The sequence below is a fragment of the Microtus pennsylvanicus genome, chromosome X (assembly GCF_037038515.1).
Source record: "Microtus pennsylvanicus isolate mMicPen1 chromosome X, mMicPen1.hap1, whole genome shotgun sequence".
NCBI classification, from domain to species: Eukaryota; Metazoa; Chordata; class Mammalia; order Rodentia; family Cricetidae; genus Microtus; species Microtus pennsylvanicus.
The window spans coordinates 32,826,116-32,844,047 of NC_134601.1; the positions used below are offsets into that span (position 1 = coordinate 32,826,116).

Sequence of the window (17,932 nt, forward strand, 5' to 3'; positions counted from 1 at the left end):
TTATGAAAGTTAACCTCTGTAGGATAATTTCTCAAGAACAGCATTAAAGCTTCTCATCTGTTACAGAAGGCTTTTGGAAAATCTGCTTTTACTGTTTATTGGATTTTATCCCCTTTCTCCTTTGAGGATAAAAGGATTAACTATATGAGCAATAGTCACTTTTGCTTATAAAGATTCGAGTGCTGCAATGTTACCTATATATTGGTTTTCATACGTTCAGATTTGTTTACAAAACGCTTCATGTGCATGTTTACAACTTTAGCTCGACATTTGTTACGTTTTCTGCTTTGTCCTGGTAGAAATGTTGGTGAAGCTATATTATGGGACTTCCCCTCTATTAGAATATTAGCGAAGGCTGAGCATGGTGGCCAATGTCTTTAATTCCAGCAGAAACAGGTGGATCTCTGTGAGTTCGAAGCCAGCCCTGCTATATAGTGAGTTCTCCAGAGTGAGACTCTGTCACTAAAAAACCAAAACAAAAGAATATTAGGGAAGATTATGTATCTAGAGATATCTTCCTTCTGAAGATTATGAATCATATTACTAAATATTGCACAAACTAATGATGGTATAAGTTTGGATAATTACTCAGGTGAGCCCTCTGGTGTAATTTATTTATATGGTCAAGAAGATGTTTAAGACCACACATTATCCTGGTTCTGTGGGTGGGAAACTTCTAAACACCATGAAAAACACCAGTGAGTTACGAATGAAAATAACATACTAAGCATAGCAAATTGGATTTGTTTCTACTTGAAACAACATTAATAAATAATAAAGAAAACTATGAGAAATGTCATAGTTACACTAAATACTAAACTACTCGTGGCAATGACCACTGTAACACTATAGAATACAGTACCCAACATTTGGAGGGAGGTATAGGGTATGTATGCTGACATTCCTTAAGGCAGTTGATACTCAGTGACAGCTTACATTGGATTAAATACTGTTAAATGAAACAAATGAGGGTACTTGGTAAATTAGGAACTAGAATAGGTATAGCAAGAAAAGCTGGATTTATGCTTATGTTTTTCAAAGATAATTTTCAAAATTATAATTAATTACATCATTTTCCCTCACCAAATCCTCCCATGTAGTTCCCCTTTCTCCAAATCCATGGCCTCTTTAATTGTTGTTTCCTATGTGTACACACACACACACATATATATATATATATACCTAAACACATAAGTACAACCTGCCAGTCCATATAATGTTATTATTATGTATATTTCCAGGCCTGAACATTTGATATTGGATAACCAGTTCCCTGGGACGACTTTCCCAACTCTCGACATCCCTTAGTTCTTCGTGTAGGGTTGAGGCCTCACAGGCGTTCCCATTTTCACATTAGTATGCTACTGGTGTCAGCCTTATACATTTTCCCTTAATGAACAGTGATTTTAAGAAGACTAAGATGTAGTAATTAAAATAGATAGGAAGGAATCATTTCAAGAGCAAGAGAAAAATGGAATCCCTGTAGAATGTAATGAGCCTTGATAAAATATTCACACAAATCCGAGCAGTTGATAAGTTCAGGGAACACGATAGAAGAGGAGCAGAAAGAGCATACGAGCCACAAGATAGGAAGGACTGTGAAAAGCCATCTGCTAGGTCTCGCAATCATGGCAGGAATGACCTCACGGCAATTACAGCTTCTTGTCCTGAGCATGCACAAGACCGGCCCTTCCCAACCCTGATGAACTGTGATTGCCTATTGATAGATGTGGAGGAGTGGAAAGTCATTGTCTTCAGTTGCATACCCAGTGATAAGCCCACTGGGCATGCTCCAGTGGATAATTCCAAACCAACAGCCATACCTATATCTATGGTTAAACTCACTGGTTCACAAAACAAGACAAAAAGACATGAATGTGGGAAAGAGGGTTGACAGATTTGAGAGGAGATAAGGGAGGGTGTCGGGAAAGGGTAATCAGAATATACTATACACATATATGAAATTGCCAAAGAACAAATTTAATTAATAAGCAATAGCTAAGAAGTGATTATTTTGAGAAGAAAAGCATGTCACAATAAAACCTATTAAATTTTACAGGTCATATGTAGTAATAAAAATAACACTAGGTATGAGGATAGAGATAATTTTAATGATAGCCATGTACTCTGTAATGGAGGGAGTATACCATGCTGTACAATAGTTAATGGGAACCTGTAACTGTCTAGTAATGTGAATTAAGATAGATGATGCGCTTTGTCCGAACTAACATGGAGCCTACTTTCTCCATAGTACTAGAAATTCTGTGCCACCTCCTGGTTTGTTTGTTAACTAAACTAAACTGTATCATGATGATATGAGTTCTGAGAATGTTGCTTAGTGGTAGAGCACTTCTCTAACATGTGCTTATGGGTTCAATCTAACACGCACACACAAGCACACATTTAAAGTCTGGGGATATGTCTCCATTGATAAACTGCTTGCTTCACAAACGTTAAGACCTGAATTAGACTCCCAGTACTCATAAAAAGAGCCAAGTATGTCAGGGCTTGACTGTAATCCCAGTGCTGGGGGGAGGAGGAAGAAAGAGGAGGAGCCAAGCTTTACTGGCTAGACAATCTAGCCAAATTTGTGAGCTCTAGGTCAGTGAGTGACTTTGTCTCAAAAAAATAAAATGAGCAACAGTAGACATGCTAACATGGGAGGGGAAAATTTCATAGACGTCTACCTCTAGACAAAGAGTTAGGAAACACTGAGAGCAGGAGAAATAGCCTTCCCCAGAGATGAGCGCCCTAGTTGTTTAGCCAATACCAAGTGCCATCCCTGAAATCATATGCATATAAGTCACACTAACTGAACCGAGCAGTTGTATTTATATATTTAGGCATATATATGTAACAATAACAAAAGAAAATGGCCATGAAATTAAGGGGGAGTGGGCTGGGATACAAGGAAGACATTGGATGGAGGAAAAAAGAATTGGAAAATGATAAAATTATTTAAAAAAAACAAACAAAAATAAGAAGAAAGATACCTGTTGTTAACCTCTGGTCTCCACACATACACACATAATAAAATACTCATACTGTAATATGGTGTCATACAGGTATTGTTGGGAAGAGTCAACGTTTTGTGTGTAAGCAGATTATACAATAGTCAAATATAGTGGGAGAGTCAACTAAAACTTCCTCAAGACGTAATACCAGTGGATAGTGACTTATCTGAAAAAGAATTAAAGTTACATAATTTCTTACTGTGTTAAGTCACTCTGAACAAGGGTATTACAAAGTTCAGGTAGCCATAGATCAAGGAGTAAATGGATAATGAAACTGGTTAAGCAATAAAGTATATTTATGATGGACTTATTGATGGTTGAATTTTCTCCTTGGGTTTCTTTCTGTCTCTTGTTGGCTTCTGCACCTACTAGATGTATTTGTTGTCCTTACAGACTCTGTGCGTATGTGTTGTATATATTGAAAATATACAAATGCTACACAATGCTAATATAAATAGTATACTATATATAATAATTGAATCTATAAATATCAACTGAATACTACTTAATGTAATTATATGCTTATATCATAACATAATATGGATATACCAACATATATAAAATCTTAGAATTCATTATAGTAAATCCCAAATGAAGTATTTACGCATAAATACTTTTCTAATAGGCACTACACAATTATTTTTGTAAAAAGATTTTGATCAAAGGCAATGTGAATAGATTGTAAGTAAGAGGTAACAGAGCGGAACTAGTAGCTTACTCCTTGAATGTTCCCAAGTTAACCATGATTGGACATTAGCCAACTCTAGGAATATGGTCCTCAAAGTGTCCTTTATATTAGTGATTGATGTATTGTTAGATACGGCTGGAGCAATGAACCATGTTGTACCAGTTTTTCAAGATTGCTTTGCACAACAGTCTAGCTAGATGATATGCACCTGGTTTCATTGTCTGGGTCCTGCCTTTCAGACAACATGAGCAGATTGCAAGCAGAACCATCCTAGCGACCAGCCCTTTCCACTCCTACAATTGGAGTCTGGGACTTTGATTCTCAAATTAGTTCCCTAGGTAGAAATATGCAACAGATCTCCCTATAGCTTGCTGTTAGAAATAGCAACACAGTGTGCTCTCAGATGAAGAAGGGCTGAACTGTATTAGTATCTTAACATTTGTGCTTGGACGTGGTATGCTGCTGGCTCATGCCTGTAATCTCAGAACTTGAAGGTTGAGGCAAGAAAGTCACTGAGTATCTGAAGCCAGCCTGGCTACATAGTGGGTTTCAGACAAGCCTGGGCTACAGTGTGAGACCCTGTCTCAAAAATGTCTTTGAATATAAACTATTGTAAACATTATCTGAAATATTTCCAATTATGGAAAATTTTCTCCATTAGTTAAATTAACTGAAAAATCCACTATCTGCTTACATTTTGTACCATTATTTTTCTATCAAATCTATCATCTATCTGCCTATACATATCTTTATACATACACATTTGTGTATATTTGTGGTTGATGTGTTTACATGTATTGGTCTGTTCTTGCCTAAATTTGAGAATTATTCTCGGCCTGTTACAAAACTGTGAGAATTTTGGCTCTTATATGGAGTAAGTCAAACAAATACTTGTCTAAATGAGGCCTATCTTCACAGTCTTCTGACTTTCTCTCAGATCAAAAGAAAACTCAAATAACGGGTCTCAGAATTTTAATATATTCATATACTCTAATTAGAGTAAATTCATATACTCTAATCACTAGTTTCACTGATTTTTTTTTGAGACTGGGTTTCACTGTTGTTGATGTGTTTCTGTTTGATTGGTTTGGTTTTGCCACGTTACAAAGGACTTGATAAAACTTAAAGTAGGAAAATTTTATTATGGTTTCTGGAGCTGAGATTTCATTGCATAATCACTTAGTCCTGCCACTTGGGGCCATGTAAAGCATCATAGCAGACCATATAGCAAAGTTATTCATCCTGTTATGGTTGTGGAAATAAAAGCTGATAGGAAAGGGTGGGTTTCCAGCATCCCCTTCAAGGGTCTACCGTCAGTACTTGAATTTCCCTTCACTCAGACCCACCTTCCTCCAGGTTCTGCCACTGTGTAGTAGTGCTACAGCCTGGCATCAACACCCGTGGAAGATGAGCCTTGGAGAACATTTTAGTCACAAACCCTACTAGTTCCCCAAGGTGGTGATGAACTTTTGACACAGACAATTCTTTCATCTCAGGTTTCCACAGTGGTTGGGACTACAGCCAGACATAACCATACACAGATCATGTCACTAATTCTCTCCCCAACTTTATTGTTGCATGATTGGCAAATAAAATGATATCCCAAATGTTCCCTGTGCTGATTTGTTATGGTGTACATTGTGAAATGATCACCATAGCCAATTTTACCACAACAGTGCATGTAAGCGCTGTGTGTGTGCAGCATAGAGTTCGGTATAGTGAGGTCACTTAAGAGCTGCTCTCCTAGCAAATTCAAGTAAATGAATTTGAATAGCACAATTCCAGAATTTTCTTCTCTTTGTGAAAAGTTAACCTCATAGAAGGAGAGATCAGGACAGCAGTTACCCTTTGGGAGAAGGGGAAATGTTTGCGAGGGGCCAGAGTTAATTCAAAAGTACAGATTTACAGGTATAACATGGTTTCTAAAATGCTGATTATGTTTCTTTGAAAAGGCTACACAGTCTTAGTTGTATCATGTTCATTTGCCAAGTTTCCTTTTCTTCATATTTCTTCCTTGCTGTCCAGTCCTTATACTGTCAACAGCGGCCATCTTTATCCCTGTCTCCAGGCTATTTACAGACATGGGATCCTGTTTGTTTGCTTCTCCCTTCCTATAAGGAATACATTTTTCAAAAGTTGCTCCTCCCTCCTTTCTTTCTTTCTTTTTTTTATTTTTTATTTATTTTTTTTGTTTTTGTTTTTTGAGGCAGGGTTTGTCTCTGTAACAACTCTGGCTGTCCTGGAACTTGCTTAGTAGACCAGGCTGTCCTCAAACTCACAGAGATCTACCTGCCTCTGCCTCCCAAGTTCTGGGATTAAAGGCGTGTGCCAGCACTGCACAGCCTGCTTCTTTATTTCTTTATTGCTTTTATTGAGCTATGCATTTTTATTTGTTCCCCTCCCTTCCCTTGCTCTCTCCTTCTACCCTCTCCCGGGACTCCCCACGCTCCCCATTTACTCAGGAGATCTTGTATTTTTCTCCTTCCTATGTAGATCGATGTATGTCTTTCTTAAGGTCTGCTTCTTTGTTTTTTAATTGAAGAAAAAATCTTTCATAATGTGGGGATTCCCTTTTTCAAGTATTATGCATAAGTTTTCATTGAGCAAGGCAAATTCTCACATGCCTAAATTGCCACTTAGCACAGACATTGCATTTGCTCACAGGAATGTATCCTAGGAAAAGAATCCTCTCACTATATATATTTTTTTTTAAAAAATTAAGCATCATTTTTATAAACTCTAAGCCAAGATCGTAATTTTTTTACTTTAATTCTTGGAAAACGTTCTTATTTTTAGCTTTTAATGAAGTGTTTGTTTTTTTAAAGGCAGTGACTTATGTGCAGAAAAATCTAGTTTGTTTGTGCTAACCACTTTCTTGTTTTTGTGTACTCTAGCCCCATTCAGTAATTAGTTTAACTATAGAAGTGATGCTGTTCATATATATTTCAGTTACACTGCATGTTAAATACCCTGTGACCAAAACCCAGGCAGACAGATCACAAGGCTGACATATGTTTTACCTAATTTGGCAAGAATATACAAATGAACTAAATAGAATATCTTGTGTTCCTTGCAATTTTAAATTGAAAAATTTTAAGAAATAATAATTGTTCTGAGTTTATTTTCAGCTCCTTCCTTCATGTCAACTTGGAAAGTCTCAGAACCAAAACAGCAACAATAAACCCAAAACTGTATAGCTGATATCTTCAATTTCTGACACTGTCAAAACTTTGATTGGTTTGAAAAATGTCATCAAGCTTCTGTTAAGAAAATTGGCCCACGCACAAAAAGCAGTGTTTTTTTTTCTTTAATTCTCAACTCTATTGTCAAATATTCTTAAAGCAGATATGACTGAGGATTGAAGAGGAGCGGAGGCTGTTAGTATAATATGCCTATTTAAACCGCTTCTCAAATCACAGTGTAGAGCAATTTAGAAACAATTTCAAGACTGAATAATAGCTGACTTGGAGGGCTCCCTCCCCTGTTTCTTTCCTTTATCTATTTCATAAAGAATGTGAAGCCTTTTAAAGGCTTCATCTCTAGCACACAAAGGAGGCAGTGTCCTGTGGTGGAGGGATCGCCGGCTTTAAAGTCAGGTACAAGCTGGGGTGGAAGTGAATCAGCCCTGCAACTAGCCACCTGCCTGGACTTTAGTCAATACTCACGACCCACTTGACGTGTCTATAAAGCATGGATATTAAAATACCTATTTCACAAGTTGGTTAATCATTATACGTGATGACACAGGTAAAACTCTTTGGGCTGAACTTGATCCATACCAGGATCCCGCTAAATGTTCTTTTAAATTTTTTCTTTTCCCAGATGTACCGAAAAAAAGGCTTTGAATAGGTAAAGCCGAGAAATGTCCTGTTTGAGAAAGTGGTAAAAGTGTTTATGTTTTTAAATTAAATATACTCTTAAGTGAGCAACCACTATGGGAATTTTTAAAAACTTACTATTAAAGCCCAGCCCTCCAGCTACTAGCTGCCTAGTGCGAGAAAGATAAAGGAATAATAAATTCAATTACGGTGCATGGAGCTCTTTTAAAACTATTTTTATTACTTTCTTGAAAATCTCATACAATGTATTTTTAAGACATTCACCCTACAAACCCTCTCTGCCATTGCTCCCAGATCCACCCCACTCTCCCCACTCCCTGTGAACTTTGTGTTATTTTTTTTAACCCAGTTTGTGCTGCCTGTATATCATGGGCATGGAGCTGCCCACTAGAGCAGTGGGTTCTCAACCTGTGGGTGTGACCCCTTTCACAAGGATCACAAATCAGATATCCTGCATGTCGGATATTTACATTACAATTCCTAACAGTAGCAAAAAAATGCAGCTACAAAGTAGCAGTGAACTAATTGTGTGATTGAGGGGTCACGGCAGCATGAGAAACTGTTTTAAGAGCTGCAGCATTAGGAAGGTTGAGAACCACTGCACTAGAGTATGGGTCAGCTACCAGGAGCCACACCCTGAAAGGAAATTGACCTTCCCTCTCCCAGCACCCTTCAACTGTAACTAGCTCCTTAACTAGGCCTGGGAACTCGCAAAGCCCCTCCCTCCGTGCAGGAATGTTGGCTGGTTTGATCTTGTGCAGGCAACCACAGCCGCTATGAGTTCATGAGTTCAGTGGTCTTCTCATGCCCAGAAGACATTTCGTGTGAGCCATCCCTGACCTCTAGCTTTTACGATCTTCCTGCTGTATCCTTTGAGAGAGGTCCCTGAGTTTTGACGGGTGTGATACCGATGTTCCATCTGTGGTTGAGCACTCCCCTGATACTTACTTATTCTTTGCATTTTGACCAGTTGTGAGTTTTCGCATTTCCCATCATCTACTACACGCAGGAACTTCTCTGGTGAGGGCTGAGAACTACATAAAATACTCATTTTTATGGAATAAATGATAAATTACGATTTGAACCAGCATGCAGTCTTTAGATGTTGTAGATCTTCAGAGATCTTCTACAATCAAGTTTCTTGTTAATAACTTGGCATTTGCAGTTTGGTTGTGCGTGTGTGTGTAGTTCACCCCATCCCCTATTTTTAGCTTGGTATTAATACCAGCTCTTTTGTTTCTTGGGAATAGATTCATACATGGCATATAACTTTGCCTTTGGGCCTAAAACTCAAATTAACTTGTGTTACGATGGTAGCTGCAATAAAGATTACTTGTTTGGCATTCATTACGAGTAAATGTATATAAACACCACCATTGGACTGATAATAGAGTGAATTGAACATTTAGGGATGAGGAATCTGAAAAGACAGACTTGAGAGCTTGTTTGGAGGTTCTATCAGGATAGCACAGCTACTCCAATACCCTTGATGAAGGAATGTTCCTGCTCTATAGGGGAAGGTTGTCCTCTTCAACCAGGCATGAAAGTTTGGGTGACTTACACGTGGAGGGGTAAGGTTGAAAGGGGACACCGACCTAGCCAGCCAGCTTAGCTGAGTCAACCATGGAGATGAGTGTGACAGATACTGTAACCAGATCACCCTCCCATTCCAGAGTATGGACACTTAATCAAACAAACATGCCAGGGAAATACCACTTCCTAATGAGTACCTTTCTCCACTGCCTACAGAGCTTGTCGCTTAAACCTCAATCAGAAATGCTTTAAGGACAAATAACAAAAGAATCAACAAAGATATATTTCTGGGTTTATTACAGTCCTGTCTCTCATTGGCTCTGTTTCCCTTTGCATTTTTTTTTCCCTCAGTGTCTGAGTAGCTCCTGATCTACATGATAAGGAAGTGCCCAGGCCTAGAAATCTGAGCCACAGCCAGGCCTGTGGGTCCTAGCTGTTCAGTGAAAGGAAAACAGTTTACCAGACCATAGGCTCAAAAAACTGAACAACTATCAGAAAACTGCTGAATTCTGGACGGTTTTATTGGGCTAGACTCCAGGAATATAAAGATCAAGTTCTCTTATTCGTCTAGCCTTTACTAGGACTTTCATCTACAACCTCATGAGTTATTTCCACTGATCTGAAGTTACTGGCTAAAGTAGCCATCTGAGAGGGATGTTTGCTATTCCTGTGACAGAAGAAAAATAGTTTGGCTAGTAATCTGTTAGCTTTAAGTCAAATACCTTTCGAAAATGGTATGGAGGATATATCATGCGGCATTGAGGACATTATTTACATACCCATACTATGGATTATTTCCTTCCAAAATATATTTGTCAGAAATATTTATGGATATGTTAGCTGTACCCAGTGTTATTTATTTATAAGTAATAGTTTATAGTTTCATTTAGTCGATAGCTTATTGAGTATCTATATATGTCAGGCACTGTGGTAGATGTTTTATTTGTATTATATCTAACTTTCATGTAACGTGTCAGCTGAAGACCCTGCTAGGGACCAGACCCTGCATGGGGGGGGGGGGAGGTTGTATCTTCATTCTCATAATGAACTCTGGTTGAACAGCTATTGTTTGCTGAATTTCTGGTAAGTTTATTCATTTTTACAATTCAAAATAAGATTGTATATTGTGTCTTGCTGCAATGCTATTGAGTCCACACAGCACCTGCTCTGATATGAAACCTACCTCAACTTCATTTTAAACACTTGATATAGTCACCGGAGACATTCTTATCTAGAATACAGACTTTTTTTTCTCAAAGAAAAAGGAGGATTTATTTGTGACATTAATTTTCCTGGGGCCAGTTCAAACTGCATAGAAGAAAGACAGCCTCTCAACAATTCCATTCTTTATCATCCGTTCTGAACTTATAGCATCATCCCACTTCAAATGCCTTAGTCCTTGTTCCTGAGCTTTAGTCTGACATTGAATATCCAGACTCATCTAGATATGTGCTCAATGAGACAACTCGGAATCTGTCCTCCTTCCTTGACAATGGTGGTTATTAGCAGCATGTTTTCCTAATACGGAATATTATAAGGTTGTTATTATCCACATTTCATAGAAAAGTAGGTAAGTTCAATAATTCAGTGACTTCTTAGTATTATTCTTTATTCAGGGACAAATTCAGATTTTGAATCTAGGTCCATTTGAATTCAAATCCTGTGCACTTTTGTTTGAACAGGGCCCATTTCAGAAAAGAAATTGAAGAAGGTATGCTTTAAGGTCCTCTGAGCCTTAAAAATAGAAAAATTGCTTCAAAAATTCATAGTATCTGAACTCATTTGGGAGAGAGGCATACTGTTTTTTACAATTATGGTTGCAGGCATGCTATTTTTAAAAGTAGAGAAACACAGTATGTAGGTTTGAGTAATTTGGGGGATTTAAGGTCTACTCATCAAGAGGAGACTAATGATTGGTACTATAAATCTGGCCAAGAACCCAGGGGGTAGACACATTACATATTACTAGTATTACCCACGGGGGTAGACATATATTAATGGTATTTTGCAAAATGGACATAGCATCAAACTGCCTTCCAGATTCAGATGTGTAAATCCATAGATTAGTGCAATTTTCAGTCCTTATCAGGGAAGTGTCTCTGTGCAGTGCATAGGAGTTAACTCTGCAACTCACAATTGATCGATGTAGTGAGAACAAGTGTTGGTGGGATACTCAGCCATAAACGGGACATCCTGCATCACACTGCCTGACCCCAAGGCTCAGAGAATAGCTTAGAAGAGGGAGCAGAAAAATGATAAGAGCCAGATGTTGCTGGAAAGGACAAGAGCAAAATAGTATCTTCTGGACATTATAGGACCACTAGACTCATGAGCTTATAGCAACTGTGATTAATTCACCGAGACTTGTACAAGATCAAACCAGTCAGCATTAGGACAGGAAGGAGGAGGGGCTGGAAGCATCCACGCCTAGTTGAACTATTAACAGTGGATGGGTACTTGGAATGGAAAGTCAGTTTTAGTTTAGCATGTAGCCCTGGTGGACAGACCGTACTCTAGTACAGCAGTTCACAACCTATGGGTTGCTACCCCTTTTGGAGCATATATCAGGTATCCTGCATATAAGATTACAGTTCATAACGGTAGCAAAATTACACGTATGAAGTAGCAACAAAAATAATTTGATGGTCGGGGTTCAACACAGCATGAAGAACTGCATTAGGAAGGGTGAGGGCCACTGCTCTAGTTGGTGGCTGCAAACAGCTGGAATATAGACAGCATACAACTTAGTGGGCTAGAAGGAAAAGGTTCAGTAATTTGGAAGATCCTGCTTGATATCAGATAAATAAGATATGTAATATGGTTAATTAATTTGTGTGTGTGTGTGTGCGCGCGTGCGTGCATGTGTTTGTGTGTGTGTGTGTGTGCGCGCGCGCCAAGAAACAATTTGTAATTGATACCTGCTGGGAAAGAGAAAAACCAGTTTTCTCCACTGGCGTGTCACTGAGTTTGTCAACAACACTCAAGGGCAGGCCCCATATCCAGGAGTAGCAAGCTAAACCAAAACAGATTCTGTTTTTGTTTTGTTTTGTGCAATTTTTATTTTGTTTTGGTATTTTTGCCTTAAGGCACTTTTGGACTAACTTTGGTGTTAGTTTTGTTTTGTTTTGTGGAGGGAGGGAGGAAAGGGAAGAGAGAGAACATGAAGTTGGATGGATACAGAGGTGGGGAGGAAGATCTGAGAGAAGTTAAAAGAAAGAATATGATCAAAATATATCGTATAAATTTTTTAATTAAAAAATTGAGTGTGAGCATGCATACATTTGCTCATATGTATGGAGGGTCAAAGACAGGTATCTTCCCTCAATTGCCCTTCATCTTCCTTGCTGAGCCAGAGTTTTTCATTGAACCTGGAGCTCACTGAATCAACCTGACTGACTGGCTAGCAAAGCTTGGTGATCTTCCTGTCTTTGCCTCCCCAGTGCTGGAATCAGAGTTACACACTATTGAAAGATATTCGGTGGTGTGACCCTGGTAGGCCCCGGTGGGTGGGAGACCGCCTCAGGTGGGAGACAGACAGATACGCCATGCGGACAGAGCTTGGGTCTAGAATTTATTTAGTGGGTATTGGGAATGATATAGGAGTGAGGGGTTATGGAGGGGAGGGGAGAACGGGAGAAAGAGAGAAGGGGGGACAGAGAAAGAAGAAAGAGAGGGGAGAGAGAAGAAAGAAGGGGGTAAGGGGAAAGGGGAGAGAGGCAGTAGTTATCTCTTCAGAAGAGGCAAGTAGAGGGAGGCAGGAGATCAGCTTGCCTCTGGGGTGTGGGTGGGGCTTAAAGGGACAGGGTGCCCAGGTAACAAGGAAGGTCAGCAACTATGGTGCCTAGCTTTTCTGTGGGTGTTGGGCATCAAACTTAGAGCTTTATGCTTGCATAACAAGTACTTTACCAACTGAGCCATCTCCCCAGCCGCAGATTTTAATCTCTGAATTTTTATTTGGATAGTAACTTTTATCAATTACTATTAAACTACTATACCTTCTTATCATACTTCTTTTAAACACATGTCTTCTAATATCTGTTTTTATTACAGAGACAGTTAAAGGCAGATGCTAAAAAAGCTATTGGAAGGCTTCAGCTGCGCACTTTGAAGCAAGGAGACAAGGTACTTTTATTACTTTTAAAGCAAAGCTACCAGGACATTCTTTAAATGCCCTCTGCAACTGTCTTTTTGCTAGCATTGATATACCTCACTGGGTATTTCTATTCAATACTATTCTATTCAATACTGCAATTAGACTACACAATGGCCCTCAACTGTTCCTAGGTACGAATCACTGGCACCTGTAAATGTTACAATATCTGGCAGAAAGAAATTATAGATGTGGAAAGTTAAAGAGGGAGATCATCCAGGATTATTTAGACAAACCCTAAATATAATCAGAATCTGTATAAGCTGGAGTAAAGGTGGAGGTTTGACTGCCATCCATAGCAAGGCTGCAATGGAATAAAAAAAAAGTGGAATGAGTCAAGGAAGAGACCATGACATAGAATGCAGGAATGCTCCAGAAGCTAGAAAAGGCAATGACAGGTATTTTCCCTGAAGCCTCCAGAAGGAATGTAGAACAGCCAACACCTCAGTTACTTCTCACCTCCACAAAAGGTAAAAAGCCATGCTAATGTAAGCCATCAAAGGATGGTAATTTGCAACAGCAATGAGAGAAAACTAATATCATGCTTCAGTACAACTTTGAATGTCCATTTGAGATTTAGGACAGTTGAAAACCTATTGATGGCAAAAGACATCCCAAAAAAACCTGCAGGACATACTGAGATAAAGATTTATCACTTATAACACCATCAGAAACATTACGTTCTTAGATATAAATATTCAAAATGTGAGCAAGATTTATATGTTAAAAGTTGTACAGCACCAATGAAAGAAATCACAGGATCTGTCAATTATAGCTCAGTGGTAGAGCACTTACCTCTAGCATCCTCAAGGCTTTTGAGTTCAACCACAAGTATGGAGAAAAAAATCAAAGAAACTATAAAAATGGATATATATATATATATATATATATATAATGTTTGTGGATCAAAAACTTCATCGTTAAGGTGTCGGTTCACCTTAAACTAACCTATGAATTAGCATTTCAACAAGAATTTTCATGAGATAGTATTAAGTATTGGAAAAGCCCAAGAACCAGTATAATCCAAACAATTTGGATGCATAAGAACTGCAGAAGCTGGATGTGCTGTGTACCACTCTAAAGACAGTGGGACGTGGGAGAGTGGAGCTGAAAAATGAGGCTGACTAAAGTCTCATGCAATAGCCAACTTTATTCAGAGCACCTGACAGTTTATACTCTGAAGGTTTAGAACTGTCAGATGAGTAAAGGTCCCATGAGTTCAAGCTGTATACAATCGCAAGAACAAGCCACATGTGGCAAAAACATATTTTTCCATAGAGGCATATAAACATGAATCGAGTAAGATCAGCCGAGCAAGCTGAGGTAAACTCATTCCTGTCCACTACACCTGGGAGGAGCCCGTAGACACATTCCAGGAAGAATTCAGTGTTTTGAAGAAACTGAGGTCACAAGACTCTTGTGTTGTTTTTTTTTTTTTTTTGGAGTTTTCTCACAAGCACTCAGAATTCTCACATGACTTCATTCCTAGACCATGTACTGAGAGTCTTATACATGCCTTCAATTCCAGCATCCAGAAAAGTGAGATAAAAGAGCTGTAAGTTCAAGTTCAGCCTGTGTTACATAGAAAGACCTTTTCTTAATATAGGGAGGATAAAAAAGAACAACCTCAAACAGTAGTTCACATCCCCCCAGTTTTCAGGGTTATTTCAAGGCTGTATCTGTGGGAGTATAGAAATGCTAGATCCATAAATGAATGGAACAGTATAGAATCCAGAAATGCTAGATCCATAAATGAATGGAACAGTATAGAATCCAGAAATGCTAGATCCATAAATGAATGGAACAGTATAGAATCCAGAAATGAATGGAACAGTATAGAATCCAGAAATGCAGCAACGAACATGAGGTCAATTTATTTTATTTTTTTTTGAAGATCCAAAGGCAACAAAGCAAGGAGAATTCTCTGCAGTGATTGAGTATATGACTTAGTTAAGGTTTCTATTGCTATACTTAAAACACCATGACCAGAAGCAACCTGTGGAGGACAGGGTTTATTTAGGTTTACAGTTCTATATCACATCTATCACTGAGGGAAGTCAAGGCAGGAACTCAAACAGAGCAAGAACCTGGAGGCAATAACTGATGCTGAGTCATGGAGGAGTGCTTCTTTTTACCACCCAGGAACACCAGCCCAGGGTGACACTACTTGCAGTGAGCCGTGCCCTCCTATATCACCCATCAATCAAGAAGGTGCCCCACAGGCCAATCTGGTGGGAGTATTTTCTCAATTGAGATTCCTTCTTCCTAAATGACACTTATGCCAAATTGATATAAAACTTACGTCAAGTTGATATAAAACAAACATATGGCTGAGAAGTATACAAAAGAATACTCAATGTCACTGGTCATTAGAGAAATACAAAATCAGAACCACCTGTGTTACCAGTTTTGGAGCCCATTCCCTACGGTGGGATGCTTTGCTCAGACTTGATGCAGTGGGGAGGGACTTGGTCCTACCCCAATTTAATGGACCAGACTTTGTTGACTCACCATGGGAGGCCTTACCCTTTGGGAGGAGTGGATAGGGGGTAGACTGAGGTGGGAGGTGGGGTGGAAGCAGGAGGAGGGGAGGGAGGGGAAACTCTGGTTGATATGTAAAATGAATAAAAATTAAAATAAAAACTAGCCAGCATAGTATCCATTTTAAAAATACCTCCATTCTCCATACAGTGTAAAAATTAACTTAAAAGAGTATAGGCCTAAATATACAGTCTATAACTATTGTTTTTGTTTTGTTTTGTTTTGTTTTTGTTTTTGGAGAGATGGTTTCTTTGTAGCTTCAGAGTCTGTTCTGGAACTCGCTCTGTAGACCAGGCTAGCCTCAAACTCACAGAGATCCACCTGCCTCTGCCTCCTGAGTGCTGGGATTAAAGGCATGTGCCACCACCATCCAGCAACTATTGATTCTTTAGAAGTCTTTGGGAGAAAAATAATTCAGATGTGGATGGGATACATTAATAGTTTTTATGCATGACACCAAAACACAGGTCCACAGAGAAAATGTAGAATTTGACTGTCAGAGTTTAAGAATTTCTGTTTTAAGGAGGATTCAAGAGCACTGGCCACTCTTTCAGAGGACCCAGGTTCAATTCCTAACACTTACATGGTGGCCCACAACCATCTGTAACTCCAGTTCCAGGGGATCTGATGCCCTCTTCTGGCTTCTGCAGGCATCAGACATACACATGGTGCACAGACCTAAAAGAAGGTAAAACTTACATCCACATAAAGTAAAGTAAAATAAAATAAAAATGAAAAGATTTCTATTGTTGCTAGACATGGTGGAACACATCTTTTAACCCCAAAATTTGGAGGCATAGGTGTCTTTGAGAGTGAGACCAACCTAGTCTACATAGCAAATTCCAAGACATAATGAGACCCTGTATCAACTAAATAAACAAATAAATAAGTAAATGTATTTCTGTTATTTGTAAGACAGTTTTTAAGGAAGGGAAACACAAGGTACAGTCTTAGAGAAAATATTTGCAAATTTCATATTTATTAAACGACTACACTTAGAATATTAAAAACTCTTGTCTCGACAACAGAAGCAGCCAAAAAAAATAAAGACACAAACCTGTGATAGGGAAGCAGAAAAGAGGTTATGGGGGAGGGGTATAACAGTACAAGAAGGGGCAGGAGAAGTTGGAGAACATGAGATGGGGGAGAATCAGCAACAACACAATAAACTGAAAATTCCACCGTGTGGAGGCTGGAGAGATGAGTCAGTGACTAAGAGCAGAGGACCCAGGTTCAATTTCCAGTAAGCACATGGTCGCTGACGATCATCTGAAACTCCAGTCCCAAGAGAGCCAATGCCTCCTTCTGGCTTGTGAAGGCACTGCATGCGTGTGGTGTACAGACATGCATTCAGGCACTCCTACACACAAAATAACAATAAATAAAATAAAAATAAAAGTACTACAATGAAACCTAATACTCTATGTGCTAACTACTTAGAATAAATATGGGCTGAAGAAATGGTTCAGAGTTTAGGAATATTTGCTGCTCTTCTACAAGTCCTGGGTTCAATTTCCAGCTCCCATTCGGTGGCTCACAACAATAAAAATATTTTGAAAATTAATAAATATAGTAAGTATGCTAAATATACATACATTAATCCAATGAACATATGGCTGAGAAGTATACAAAAGAATACTCAGTGTCACTGGTCAATAGGAAAATACAAAATTAGAACCAAATGTGTTACCAGTACACATTCATTAGGGTTGCTAAGACCTGATGAATATGTACAACCTCTGGAATTCTTATCTTCTGGTGACAATACTAAATGATTATGTCTACCCTGCAAAACAGATTAACAATCCCTTATGACGTTAAAATGCATTTACCATATTAGATATTCACTGCAAAGAAAGGAAACTCCTATATCCCCATTAAATTCCCAAACGTAGTTATTAGTAATTCTTTCCAAAATGGAAAGAATCTGAATTCCCATCACCTGATAAATGGATAACCTGTGGAATATTCATACCGTGGAATACAATTTAGTAATAAAAGTGTTAGCAAGTCCTTCTGCTGCCTGCAATAACATACATATGTGACTATCAAAGACCCTATAATTATGAAGGAAGTAATACTCAGAAGTTAGATGATACCTGATTGCATTTATTAGGCATTAGTTTTTAAAGCCTAAGGTATAGGGATTGAAAACAGTGATAGACAG

The 17,932-nt window shown here is 38.6% G+C and overlaps 1 protein-coding gene across 2 annotated transcripts in view; it reads left to right on the plus strand.

Annotated features, from left to right (window-relative positions):
• Nucleotides 1–17,932, plus strand: part of Rnf128 (ring finger protein 128) — a 103,139-nt gene that overhangs the window by 74,899 nt on the left and 10,308 nt on the right. For both annotated transcript variants that reach the window (XM_075957660.1, XM_075957659.1), the window contains exon 3: nt 13,125–13,196. In XM_075957660.1, coding sequence (XP_075813775.1) covers nt 13,125–13,196 — 72 coding nt within the window. The remainder of the gene's footprint in view (nt 1–13,124; nt 13,197–17,932) is intronic.